Source organism: Giraffa tippelskirchi, chromosome 5, assembly GCF_054371585.1.
Source record: "Giraffa tippelskirchi isolate mGirTip1 chromosome 5, T2T-mGirTip1v1.2.pri, whole genome shotgun sequence".
In the NCBI taxonomy this organism is placed as follows: domain Eukaryota; kingdom Metazoa; phylum Chordata; class Mammalia; order Artiodactyla; family Giraffidae; genus Giraffa; species Giraffa tippelskirchi.
The window spans coordinates 169,303,752-169,318,044 of record NC_137279.1 but is presented as its reverse complement, the minus strand read 5'-3'; the positions used below and the strand labels follow the sequence as shown (position 1 = coordinate 169,318,044).

Here is a 14,293-nt window from a genome sequence, read left to right as displayed (position 1 = left end):
ACAAATAGGAAGATACTACCATATTTAAGTCAAGGGTGGTAAATGTTTGGAAGTACAGTTTTCATCCTTAGGTGGCTTTTGTTTTATAGAGCTGTGATACGACCTGCCAGCATTATACAAGTTTCATGAAAAAAAATCATTAAGTCTCTTGATTCTGGTTTATCCACCTTCAGTACTGAAAAACTTCACATAAGTAATTATTTCTAATGTTATCAAGTGCTTGAATAAATACAGAAAGCCAGCCTAGAAGATAAATATTTAACAACAGAATGGGCCTATAATCACAACAGCCAATATGCTGGTTTAACATGAATTCTTTCTCCAACTTTGGGCACAAAAATAAAAAAAAAATTAAGTTTATTTTTATGCAGTATACATTTTATTACTTTGTACTAATACATTCTCATATTACAAAGGCAATTTAATGGAAGAATGTTTCTTTTGATATTTGAATAATCCGAAAGAACACAAACAGAACTGCACATTAAAAACCTCATTTGGATAACAAAAGACAAGTTCAACAACAACAACAAAATCTTCCTTTCTTACAGGTAGACATCGAAGTGGATCTAATTCGGTTTTCTTTTTAACAGCCTCCAAAGACAAAAGCAGCTTAAAATCTAACTAAAATGAATAAAAAATTTGTTTATTAAACTACTGGTCTCCGGCACCATTTTCTGTTTTCCGTTGTTTTGATGGAGGTTCTTCTTTGTCTGTTTCTTCTCTTGCTCTTTTTACTGCTCCAGATGCACCATTTTCATCACGTTCATCATCACTATCAAATTTAGTTTTCTTGCCCTGAAACTGTACTTTTCCTTTAGCAGACCCAGCGTGGGCAGCTTTATTTCCCTTTCCTTTTCCCTTAAATCTGTGACCTTTTGACTTCCATTTGTTTAGAGATTCTTGTTGATCTTCTATTATTTTTTTCAGTGCTTCTTTTTCCACATCTCCTTCTAGTACTTCCCAGGTGACTTCTTTGTTCCTTAGTTGTAGGTTACCATTATTGGCCTCTTTTGCTTTATCCAGTGCTTCCTTAGCTTTTTCTTTAAATAGAATTATTCCCTCTTTGGCTCCTCTGACAAAGTGTATCCATTTTATTTCACCATGATTTGAGAAAAGGGTGTGCAAATCTTCTCTACACGTCTGATCATCTAAGTCTCCTGAAAATTTCAGCAAGCAGCCAATCTTTTCTTCTAGAGATTTCACAGCTACATAACAGTGCAAATACGTCTATGCCACTGGTCTGTATGCCTAAAAACGGCTTTAAAACTGTTAACTTTTGCTATGCATATTTTACTACAATAAAAAAAGTTAATAAAAAGGAAAGCACAGCAATGAGAAAACTCTAGATAGCAGACTAATTTATCCAAGGTGGAGGGTTAATGTGTGATAAATAAAGCTGGAATGGTATATCAGGTTATGATTATAAAACAACTTCAGAACTAGGTAAAGACACACAGATTTTTAATATAGGCAGGCAATGCAAGTACCCAAAGATCTGAGTTGTGCTTTTCTGAACTCCTGAATGGAATTATTTAACAAATAGCTCTTCTTTCTCTGCTGGTTTCTGCTCTATAGGGGAAGAGAGGAAGCAGAGGCTCTTATTGAGAAAGATGATGACAGTTGCTATAAAGGCAACAGAACACTCTAACTCTGCTTATCTTGGGAACTGTCAGAAGTCTTGAGCTGGATTAGAGTAACAGCTGCAGACAGTTGATAAGAAAGTCTTGGCTTGTAATTCAAACCACTCTGAAAGTTAGACTCTAAGAATTCATATTTAGTTGATAAAAACTTAAGTTAAAGTTTGAGAATAAAGACATTGATTTGTATCTTTTTAATTTGTCTTTGCCTTAAATATATAATCACTATATGACTGTATTATCTTATTCTTTCAACAAACAGCTATTGAGTATCTGTGCTGTATTGTGCTTAGTCGCTCAGTCGTGTCTGACTCTTTGCAACCCCATGGACTGTAGTCTTGCAGGCTCCTCTGTACATGGGGATTCTCCAGGCAAGAATACTGGGGTGGGTTGCCATGCTCTCTTCCAGGAGATCTTCTCAACCCAGGGATTGAACCCAGGTCTCCCGCATTGCAAGCAGATTCTTTACTGTCTACGCCACCAGAGAAGCCCATGAATACTGGAGTGGGTAGCCTATCCCTTCTTCAGGGGATCTTCCCAACCCAGGAATCGAACCGGGGTCTCCAGCATTGCAGGTGGATTCTTGACCAGTTGAGCTACCAGGGAAGCCCATTGAGTATCTACTGTATACCAAACAAGATTAAACTTGGCCCCCTACCTATAGTTTGCTGGGAAAACAAATATAGCTGTTAATGATAAAACTGTTAAGATAATCACTATAAAAGCTTAAGTGCATTTGATCCTATGGGAAAAAAACAAAACTTAGTTTTAAGAGGCTGGCTTTTTAAAATGAGTTTTAGTTTTGAAAAGTAAGTCCAAATGTATTCATCGACATAGACTGTTGAAAGGAAAGGCCAACTGGAGTCAGGAAAAAAAACTTTGGAGTGCGGCTGACATGACCACTGCCCTGTAAGTGACAGATTCCAAAACTAGATGATTCATTTTTTTTAAAGGAGAAATGAAAGTTTATTTTGCAAAGTCCAAATAATTAATTTATTATACTTGCCTAGCATGATAAAATGAGATGAAAAAACTCAAAAGAAATGTAAGACTAGGACTTAATTTTCTTAATTAAGAGAACAATGGACAATAAAGTTGATGAGATTATTAATTTATATTCCACCTAGAAATACTTCAGCACAATGCCTAGCAGAAAATAAGTGCTTAGTAAATGCCAGATATCATCATCATCATCCAATTAACTAGCACAAAAGTATAACATTTACTGGCTTTTTGGAAAGTTCTAATCAAGCATCTAATCATTTCATTGCAAATAGATATGGAAACAGTGACAGACTTTATTTTCTTGGGTTCCAAAATCACTGCAGATGGCGACTGAAGCCATGAAATTAAGACACCTGTTCCTTGGAAGAAAAGCTATGACCAACCTAGACAGCATATTAAAAAGCAGAGACATTACTTTGCCGACAAAGGTCTGTCTAGTCAAGCTATAGTTTTTCCAGTAGTCATGTATGGATGTGAGACTTTGACCATAAAGAAGGCTGAGCACTGAAGAATTGATGCTTTTGAACTGTGGTGTTGAAGAGACTCTTGAGAGTCCCTTGGACTGCAAGGAGATCCAACCAGTCTATCCTAAAGGAGATCAGTCTTGAATGTTCATCGGAAGGACTGATGCTGAAGCTGAAGCTCCAATACTTTGGCCACCTGATGTGAAGAACTGACCCTGATGCTGGGAAAGACTGACGGCAGGAGGAGAAGGGGACAACAGAGGATTGGTTGGTTGGATGGCATCACCAACTTGATGGACATGAGTCTGAGCAAGCTCCAGGAGTTGGTGATGAACAGGGAAGCCTGGCATGCTGCAGTACATGGGGTCGCAGAGTTGGACACGACTGAGCAACTGAACTGAATCAAGCATCCAGAGTGATGGTAGTTAGAACTTAAATATGTTGGTAGAGACTGACTCCTAAATCCTTCAGGATCTGTAATTTCTTGGTAGACATTTTTGTTCCCCCAAAACAAACTGAAACACATTTATAAAATGTACTGCTCTTAAAAGAAGTAAGGGCCCCTTAATAAGCTATCAGTTTCACAAAATAATGCAAGTAAATAAAATGTCATTTCTATAGGAAACAATAAGATTCAGAGCAGAGAGGTCCAAGAGAAATATAAGCCACACATGTAGTTTTAAATGATCTAATAGCTATATATTAAAAAGCAAAAAGAAACAAGTGAAATTTATTTTAATGTTTTATTTAATCCAAGATATAAAAAAATTCACCTTCTTCTTTGAAATCCAGGATATTTTATACTAATAGCACATCTTAATTTGGATTAGCCATATTTCAAGGGCTCAATAGCCACATGTTGGAGAAGGCAATGGCACCCCACTCCAGTATTCTTGCCTGGAAAATCCCATGGACAGAGGAGCCTGGTAGGCTGCAGTCCATGGGGTCGCTAAGAGTCGGACATGACTGAGCGACTTCACTTTCACTTTTCACTTTCATGCACTGGAGAAGGAAATAGCAACCCACTCCAGCGTTCTTGCCTGGAGAATCCCAGGGACGGCGGAGCCTGGTGGGCTACCGTCTATGGGGTCGCACAGAGTCAGACACGACTGAAGTGACTTAGCAGCAGCAGCAGCAGCAGCATAGCCACATGTAGCTCATGGCTGCTGTATTAACACAGGCTCAGACTTGAGCAAGAAGGGTTTCAAAGAAGAGAAGTTTCCCTAAGCAGAGGTTTTAAATGATGAGCCATGTACTTTATATCAACACAAATTAAGGTGCCTCTCCTTATTACCAAACAAACAAATGCTACAACTTAGAGCTTCGATGACAAAGTCATTAATGGACTGTTGAGGTAGTCACAACTGAGACCTTCTAGTATCAGTACCACAGGCCAGAAACACATCAGGTTGGATTTTATAAGCAAAAGAATTCCAGATTCAATAGTATAAGCAGTGCTCTCTCCAGAGCTAATGTTTTCTCACAGTATTTAAACTGAACTAAACCAAAAACATATTTTTTTAAAAAAATTCAAGCCACATGCTAATAGTGCCCAAAATATTTTTTAAAAATATAAGCTCCTATGTATGATTGAGGTAGAGATCTATATATTTAGGGACACAGCTACACAGGCTATGTATATTTAGGCTGCCCAGCTACACAGTTTGTCTCCAACTAGGGAAGCAACTGCTCATTTTGTCACTCCAATCAATGTCTGCTTAGCACCTTTCAGTGAATGTTGTGCTCTAAGCGCGGAGCTATGTTTTGGGTATGATGATGATGATTACTAACAAGCACTGAGAATTTACCATGTTCCAGGAATTTTACTAGGCATTTTACATGGTATTATTCATATTTTCATTTTACAGATGAAGAAACTGAGGCACAGATAGGTAAGTAACTTGTCTAACTCATGTCAGGAATCAAACCAGGCAATCTGGTTAGAACGCCCATGCTCTAAAATATATACTATATTGATTAATTATAAATTATAAGAGACAGTTGGTACTATGACACAGAGCTCAGAGACTACTGGGGAAAGCCATATAATTCAGTATCGTAAGTGTTCTGAGAGAAGGATTTTAAGTGTTCTCTGACCTGAAGTGGGTATCAAGAAAAACTTCTTAGAAAAGTTGTACATTCCTCATCTGAAAAATCAGGATAAGACTGCTCACCCTTCAGCGATGTTGCAAGAATTAAATAGGAAAACTTATATAAAGCAGGCATACCCCAATGCCTAATAACGACTATTGTAATCATCTATCCTGTTTACTGGCCCAAGATCTGGATAACAAACTGGCCTGACAGGATGTAGCTTTTACTTCCTGATATTCTTGCTAAAAAGACAGAGACAGGAAGAAAGTAGAAGCTAGGAGAAGACAAATAAATATTAACTCCTGCCTCAGCATAATCCACCACCACCACACTAAGTGACTGAAGCAATTTCTTGGTATGTTTCACCTTTCATTGTCAAGAATTTCTATATTTGAGCCACTTTACTTTCAGAGCAAGGGTTCTGAAAAATCGGTTCATGGATAGTTTTTAAGGGTCTAGGAACTCCTGAAACAAATGCAAGACAGTGTACATGGATAAATATGTTCTTTTTTTTCTGGAGGTAAAGTCTAATAGCCTTTTTCAGATTCTCAAAGGAAATCTCTGACACAACAGATTGGCAAATAGGAAGAAAACAGTCTATTAACCTTAATGTTCCTGTGAGAATTAACACCCCTTTTGTCTATAAAATCTTCTTTCTTCAAAATAAACTATTATTCAGAAGATTCTTTGCTTTATTTCATCTTTTAGGGATGGTTTCCAGTCTGCCATAAGCTTTTCAGGAATTAAGTCTGGGAATTACTTTAATATTTATAATTTTCTTTGATTTATTCAACCTGTACTGAAATTTTGTGGTGTCAGGCACTGTGTGCATTAATTTCTAGACATATCCAAATGAATAAGAGACAGACCCTACCCTGAAGGAGTTCAAATTTTTTTTAAAAAGGACATATTAAAAAAAAGATCACATTAAAATGTGGTGAGTACTATTCTAAAAGAATGAAGACACTCTAAGTAGAAAGGAAAGAAGAACTAGCAATCAAGGTTGCAGGAAGGGTATGGACAAAGAAGATGATATTTAAGCTGGGCCTTAAAGCAGGAATAAAGTTTACAAGGTAAAGGGGTGCTCAGACAAAGGGAAACAGTAGGGTCACATGCACAGAAGAATAAAATCTGGTGGCATACTGAACTGAGAGGTAATAAGACCACCTGGCAAAGGGAAACAGTAGGATCACAGGCACAGAAGAATAAAAACTGGTGGCATATTAAGCTGAGAAGTAATAAGCCCACCCACTATCTGGCTAGAGAAGAGGAATGAAACTGAAATGGCAAATTAAAGCATTATGCTGACCACTGAGAGAGGGGCCAAGAGCAAACACACAATAACTGTTCCAGGAGGTTTACTGTGGAAGTAGCGAAGACAAAAGAATGCTCAGGATGCCAAAGTTCAGTTCAGTCGCTCAGTCGTAGCCGACTCTTTGTCAGCACGCCAGGCCTCCCTGTCCATCACCAACTCCTGGAGTTTACCCAAACCCATGTCCATCGAGTTGGTGATGCCATCCAACCATCTCATCCTCTGTTGTCCCCTTCTCCTCCTGCCCCCAATCCTTCCCAGCATTAGGGTCTTTTCCAGTGAGTCAACTCTTCACATGAGGTGGCCAAAGTACTGGAGTTTCAGCTTCAACATCAGTCCGTCCAATGAACACCCAGGACTGATCTCCTTTAGGATGGACTGGTTGTATCTTCTTGCATTCCAAGGGACTCTCAAGAGTCTTCTCCAACACCACAGTTCAAAAGCATCAATTCTGCAGCACTCAGCTTTCTTCACCGTCCAACTCTCACATCCATACATGACCACTGGAAAAACCATAGTCTTGACTAGACGGACCTTTGTTGGCAAAGTAATGTCTCTGCTTTTAAATATGCCATCTAGGTTGGCCATAACCTTCCCTCCAAGGAGTAAGCATCTCTTAATTTCATGGCTGCAATCACCATCAGCAGTGATTCTGGAGCCCAAAAAAATAAAGTCTGACACCGTTTCCACTGTTTCCCCATCTATTTCCCATGAAGTGATGGGACCAGATGCCATGATCTTAGTTTTCTGAACGTTGAGCTTCAAGCCAACTTTTTCACTCTCCTCTTTCACTTTCATCAAGAGGCTCTTTAGTTCTTCTTCACTTTCTGCCATAAGGGTGGTGTCATCTGCATATCTGAGGTTATTGATATTTCTCCCCGCAATCTTGATTCCAGCTTCTGTTTCTTCCAGCCCAGCATTTCTCATGACGTACTCTGCATAGGAGTTAAATAAGCAGAGTGACAATATACAGCCTTGATGTACTCCTTTTCCTATTTTGAACCAGTCTGTTGGTCCCTGTCCAGTTCTAACTGTTGCTTCCTGACCTGCATACAGGTTTCTCAAGAGACAGGTCAGATGGTCTGGTATTCCTATCTCTTTCAGAATTTTCCAGTTTATTGTGATCCACACAGTCAAAGGCTTTGGCATAGTCAGTAAAGCAGAAATAGATGTTTTTCTGGAACTCTCTTGCTTTTTCGATGATCCAGCAGATGTTGGCAATTTGATCTCTGGTTCCTCTGCCTTTTCTAAAACCAGCTTGAACATCTGGAAGTTCACAGTTCATGTATTGCTGAAGCCTGTCTTGGAGAATTTTGAGCATTACTTTACTAGCGTGTGAGATGAGTGCAATTAGCATGGGTAGATGACTCTTATTATGACATTACTGAAGCTGACAGATGATGGAAATTTGCCTACATTGTAGTTCTCACCTAAAGTAAAAGCCTAGGGAAAATATTTTCGCAATTGTCAAATCAAGTATAAATGTATTTCAGATTTATAAAATGTGACTATAATTTAAAACTTAATATGGTTTTGAGGCTCTATGATTTTCTTAATAAGACAGTCATAAAATGTTACATATGTTCTTTTTTGTGATTAGCTGTAATACACCATACAAGACTGACAGTACAACTTAATATTATGGTAACCAGAAGTAGTGAAAGCTCAGTTGATCAAAATGTAATTGATATTACAAATGTTTGTACTAGCAAGAACATTTAATGTACGATGCTCTACTTCCTATTAAAACTCCCTACAAAGACATTCCATTTGCAAAATAACTACTGTTGAAATCGAGCAAGCCCTAGAATATTGGGGTATGTGTCTATTTTCACAGGCTTGAGAGGCACAGACGACAAGTATTTTCAAATCTAGCTACTATTCAATGCACATTTCTCACAACGCAAGCAAAAATGCTAATGGGCCATTTACAGACCATATGAAAATGCAGTCTATACACCACTGAGAGACTAATCCAATGTTTATTTTTTTCAAACCAAAGTAAAAATGTTCTAAATCTTAATGAAAAGCTGTATTATATAAGAGAAAAAAATACAGAACTAGAACTTACACAACCAGGTTTGGGTGCCAGCCAGCACTGTTGCTGACCTGATGTATGACTTTGATTTTTTCCCCCCAGAAGAGTAAGAAAATAGGTAATCTCCAAGGGTTTGTTTTTATTTGTGTTTTACTTTCTAGGATTCCAACAGTAGAAGCTTTATGTAATAGGCAAAGGCTCACTTTTTTTGAGCTGGAAATTAGAATCTTATAGAATTCAGTAGAAGGCAGATATGTCAAATCTAAACACTCACATTTTAAAAAGTGCCCAAGGGAGACAAGATGGCAGAGGAATAGGTGGAAGTGGAGTACATCTCTCTCCATGGATGCATCAAGAATACATCTTCAGATGCATAAGATCTTGTAGAGCAATCAGCTGAGAGCTAGCAGGAGTCCCTGACCATCAGAAAGGAATACATAGATCAACGCAAAACTTGGTAGAATGAAGAAAGGAAGGGAAACAGAGGAAGATAGTGAACAGAATCAATCTGCACCTGGGGGGTTGGGGAGCTGAAGCAGGGTTGAGATCTCCACATCAGGGCAACCGGTTGGGACAGAAGGAAAGCATTTGAGGCTGCTGGAGAGGGAAGGTGATCTGTAATAGTCTGAATGGAGTGAGAATGACACAGACAATCCGTGCCATGGCTCTACATACCCTGGATGGGGATGCAAGTCCACCAGAATGCATGGTGACTGGGAGATGGAGAATAGAGATTGGAGAGCAATTCCAGGACAAGCACTGCTGTTGATCACAGGGAGATGGCCCAGGGAGATGAGGAGGAGGAAAGCGTGGCAGGGAATGTCTTTGGAGGAAAGCCAGGAAATCATGGAGGCAGGGTGCTACTGCTGAGTCACAGGGAGGGGATGGAGTCCACCACTATAGCCTCTCTTTCTCCATAGGCAAACAGCGGCAGCTGATCAATAGAGAAAGACCCCAAAGAGGGTGGTCCTAAGGGTGCCAGACACACTGAGCAATAGAGAAGGACCAGCCAGAGAGGCCTTTGAACACCAGCTGCCAGAGGTTAGAAAACAATTCTAAAAGCACCGTATTTTCCACGCCTGTGGCAACTGGCTTCACTGCACATCTGGCACCAGTAGGGTCCCTGCGATCCAAGCAGCCGTGCCACCTCCACATTCAGTCCTCACTGGGGCAGAGCAGCCAGACACTAGGCAAAAACCCTAACGGGGCTGTATCTCTTGAGCCCGTGGTTACTGGTGTCCATGAGCTGCCAGGGTTCCTGTGATGCAAACAGCCATGACACCTCCATGCCCAATCTTCACTGGAGCAGACCCAAGTCCTCCAGGGCAGCCTCAGGAGCAAATTCCCATGGATGACCCACATGCAGAGGTAGGGATAAAACCACAACTGAGCTCCAGGGGCAGAATGGCTAAGAAAGAGGATCAAAAACCTTTCCACCAGCTGTATAAGCTGAGGACTAAGTCCACACCATCAACTGCATAGACTCTGTGTCTATGGTATATACAAAAGGACAGTGAGTGTTCCCACAAAAGAAAATGCCTAGCTCTAGCAGCTGTGGACACTGGAGGCAAGAACACACAGGAGCAGGGCCAGATTAGAGTCTGAGCTGTCCCCAAAACAGGTGAAAGCGATCTTGAGAAAGAAAGATGCACTGGTGGAATAGACCTTTCTGACTTCAGACTATACTACAAAGCTACAGTCATTGAGATAGTATGGTACTGGCACAAAACCAGAAATATAGACCAATGGAACAAGATAGAAAGCCCAGAAATAAACCCATGCATCTATGGGCACCTTATTTTTGACAAAGGAGGCAAGAATATACAATGGAGAACATAAATCTCTTCAGTAAGTGGTGCTAAGAAAACTGGCAGCTACATGTAAAAGAATGAAATTAGAATACTTTCTAACACCATACACAAAGATAAACTCAAAATGCATTAAAGACCTAAATTTAAGACCAAACACTATAAAATTCTTAGAGGAAAACATAGGCAAAAGACTCTATGACATAAATCATAGCAAGATCCTATGACCCACCTCCTAATGTAAATAAAAACAAGTATAAACAAGTGGGACCTAATTAAACTTAAAAGCTTCTGTGCAACAAAGAAAACCATAAACAAGATGAAAAGACAACTCTTAGAATGGGAGAACTGCAAATGAAGCAAGTGACAAAGGATTAATCTTCAAAATATATAAGCAGCTCATGAAGTTCAATATCAGAAAATCAAACAACCCAATCAAAAAATGGGAGGAAGACCTATACAGACATTTCTCCAAAGAAGACATACAGATGGCTAATAGACACTTGAAAAGATGTTCAACACTGCTTATTATTAGAGAAATGCAAATCAAAACTACAATGAGGTATCATGTCACACTGGTCAGAATTGCCATCATCAAAATATCTGCAAACAATAAATGCTAGAGAGGATGTGGAGAATAGGGAACCCTCTTGCACAGTGGTAGGAATATAAACTGATACAGACACTATGGAGAACAGCATGGAGATTTCTCAAAAAACTAGGAATAAAACTACCATTTGACCCAGCAATCCCACTACTGGGCATATACCCTGAGAAAACCACAATTCTAAAAGACACATATACCCCAATGTTCACTGCAGTACATTTACAATAGCTAGGACATGGAAGCAACCTAGATGTCCACTGACAGATGAATGGATAAAGAAGTTGTGGTACATAGATATTAGGCATAAAAAGGAATGCATTAAAGTCAGTTCTAGTGAGGTGGATGAACCTAGAGCCTGTTATACAAAGTGAAGTTAAGTCAGAAAAAGGAAAACAAATATCATATATTATTGCATATATATGGAATCTAGAAAGAGTACTGACCAACCTATTTGCAGAGCAACAACAGAAGCGCAAACACAGAGAACAGACTTGTGGACACAGTGGGGGAAGAAAAGGGTGGGACAAATTGAGAGAGTAGCATTGAAAGATATACATTACCAAATGTAAAACAGACAGCCAGTGGGAATTTGCTATGACACAGGGAGCTCCTCCCAGTGCTCTGTGACAACCTAGAGGAGTAGGATGGGGTTGAAGGTGGGAGGGAGGTTCAAGAGGGAGGGAACATATGTATATCTATGGCTGATTCATGTTGATGTATGACAGAAATCAACACAACATTGTAAAGCAATCATTCTCCATTTAAAAATTTTTACAATTTTTTAAAAAGGTAAAACAATGGAAAAATACCATTTTTATTTAGTATTATGCTGAGTATTTGCTATGCATTCGAAAAACCAATGCTTTTAAAATACAATTATTTTCATCGATTAAAAAATTATTTATCAAATAGAAAACATTTTTTAAGAAGGTATCCAGATTAAGTTTATAAAATGTCAAGACACACTGCTCAAAGAGGTAGATGATACTAAGGGCAATCATTGACATTACTGTGGATTTCAAGCTATACTGCCTTCTATAGACATTCACTCCCAGAATTCATCCCTCCTCCTAGCAGAATTTTCATGTGGGGATATGCCCTCCTCCATTTGGTCTCAGTGGCAAAATACCCCCACCCCTCCAGGAGAGAGTTCATGACACATCAGCAAACAGTACGTCCCTGGCCACTGACTGTTTCAGTATAACACTACACCAGTCCCATCAGATTGACTCTTAGGGCTTCTGCAGGAACTGCCAGAAGAGAGTAACTCCACTAGATTTGAAATAATAGGTACATGAAACTCAGATGTGCAATAACCCCCCTGACAACATAATAGGAAAGTCTACCTGAGAATGGAACCACCTAGTGGAAGTGGAAACAGGAAACGGAGAGAGCAAGAGAACTGATTATATCATTTTAGCCCCAGTGCAAAGCTATGCTTTAAGCTATCCCTACCTCTAAGAGGCCTTAGTGAATAAATCCACTCTCACTTATTCAGCCTGGGTTGAATTCTTTCTTGCAACTGAAAAAAATCATAACTTTCTCTACAATAATCTCAATGTAGTCTCATGGATGAGGAAAGATCTTTCCCAAGTTCTTGCCATATAGTCCAGCCCAGCTGCATCATTTAATTCCCTTATATCTCAGTATCATCAACGAAATAAAAGTATCAGCCATTATCTGCTTTAAAGTGTTGTGAAGGTTAAAAAAAAGTTTGTGTAAGTAAAATACTTAAATCCAATGCCCTATAGATGGAAAAGTGGTCTCACTTTTTAAAAAATTATAATTTTATTTATTTTTTATTTTGGGCTATGATGGATCTTTTGTTGTTGCGTGGGCTTTTCTTTAGTTGAGGCAAGCAGAAGCCAGTCTCTAGTTGCAGTGCATGGGCTTCTCATTGAGGTGGCATCTCTTGCTGTTGAGCACAAGCTCTAGGGTAAGAGGGCTTCAGTAGTTGAGGCCCATAGGCTCAGCAGTTGTAGCTTCCAGGCTGTAAAGCACAGGCTCTAAAGTTGTGGCACATGGGTTTTGTTGTTCTGCAGCATGAGGGATCTTTCCAGATCAGGGATTGAACCCATGTTTCCTGCATTAGCAGGCAGATTCTTTACCAATGGGCCACCAGGGAAGCCCTCACTTTTTAAAAAGAAATTTTAGGAGGTCATTTTTACAATATGCATTACTATAAAAGTTTCTAGGGACAAGGAGATTAGGAAATACCAAGAGTACCTGCTATATCTAGATTCAAATCTAATTGTATTCAAGTCCATTTCTACACAGTACATATGTATAAGAAAGAAAATTCAATTCCAAATCAAGTAGTCTTGAGATCAAGTATTAATTCTACCACTTATAGGTTTGTATGACTTTCAGTAAAATAACCTAAGCATCTTAACTCTGTACCTGTAAAACAGAACAGTAATATCTATCTCAAGTTACAAAGTTTTTGTGAGGACAAAATGAGGCAACAGTTACAAAAGCTCTTGGCATGGTGTCTGCATATAAAATTCCTTCAATAAAATGTATTAAATAATAATAATGTTTTCCAAATGTGTTATTCAAATACCTAAAGCTGGAGGAAAAATTATTTCAGGGGAAAGGGAGGGACAAAATTAGGAGTTTGGGATTAACATATACATACTACTATACATAAAATAGAAAACCAACAAGGACCTACCATATAGCATAGGAAACAATACTCAGTATTTTGTAATAACCTATAAGGGAAAAGAATTTGAAAAAGAACAAGCATATGTATGTGTATATATCTATATATGTATATGTGTGTGTGTGTATATAAAAGGAATATATATACATAAAAGGAAAGACAGTGAAAGTGAAGTTGCTCAGTAGTGTCCGACTCTTTGCAACCCCATGGACTGTGGCCTTCCAGGCTCCTCCGTCCATGGGATTTTCCAGGCAAGAGTACTGGAGTGGGTTGTCATTTCCTTTTCCATAAAAAAGGAATATATATATACACATATATATATATAAAAGGAATCATTTTGCTATACACCTGAAACTAACACAATGTTGTAAATCAACCATACTTCCAAAAAAAAAAAAAAAATTAAGTAAAATTTTAAGGTATACTTATTTCACTGTCCATAATCAAATAGTACCTTATAGTTGATGGAAGGCCACTATTTAATTGGAAGTGACTTTTTCTTTATTTAGTGCTACATAAGGAAACAGTACATCCTGGAATTAAAGGTTGCCTTAGATTTAACAAGGTACACTGATTCCCATTTTAAGAACCATAGTACTTAACCAAATAAAGTAGTATTTACCAAGATTTACATTAGAAACAGAAAAGAGTGTATGTGTA

At 38.7% G+C, this 14,293-nt stretch overlaps 2 protein-coding genes and 1 long non-coding RNA gene across 52 annotated transcripts in view; all 3 read right to left on the bottom strand.

Annotated features, from left to right (window-relative positions):
• Window positions 1–14,293, bottom strand: part of EPS15 (epidermal growth factor receptor pathway substrate 15) — a 137,748-nt gene that overhangs the window by 62,854 nt on the left and 60,601 nt on the right. The window lies entirely within an intron of this gene.
• On the bottom strand, window positions 357–5,641 carry LOC145507910 (lupus La protein homolog). The gene is made up of 4 exons (XM_081495407.1): window positions 5,609–5,641; window positions 5,382–5,445; window positions 1,653–1,763; window positions 357–1,208 (listed from the first exon to the last, which is right to left on the bottom strand). The coding sequence occupies exons 1-4, from the start codon at window positions 5,639–5,641 to the stop codon at window positions 655–657; spliced, it is 762 nt and encodes a 253-aa protein (XP_081351533.1). The 3' UTR covers window positions 357–654.
• LOC145504503 (uncharacterized) lies at window positions 5,978–12,984 on the bottom strand. The gene is made up of 2 exons (XR_014052255.1): window positions 7,548–12,984; window positions 5,978–6,677 (listed from the first exon to the last, which is right to left on the bottom strand). It is a non-coding gene; the product is annotated as an uncharacterized LOC145504503 (long non-coding RNA).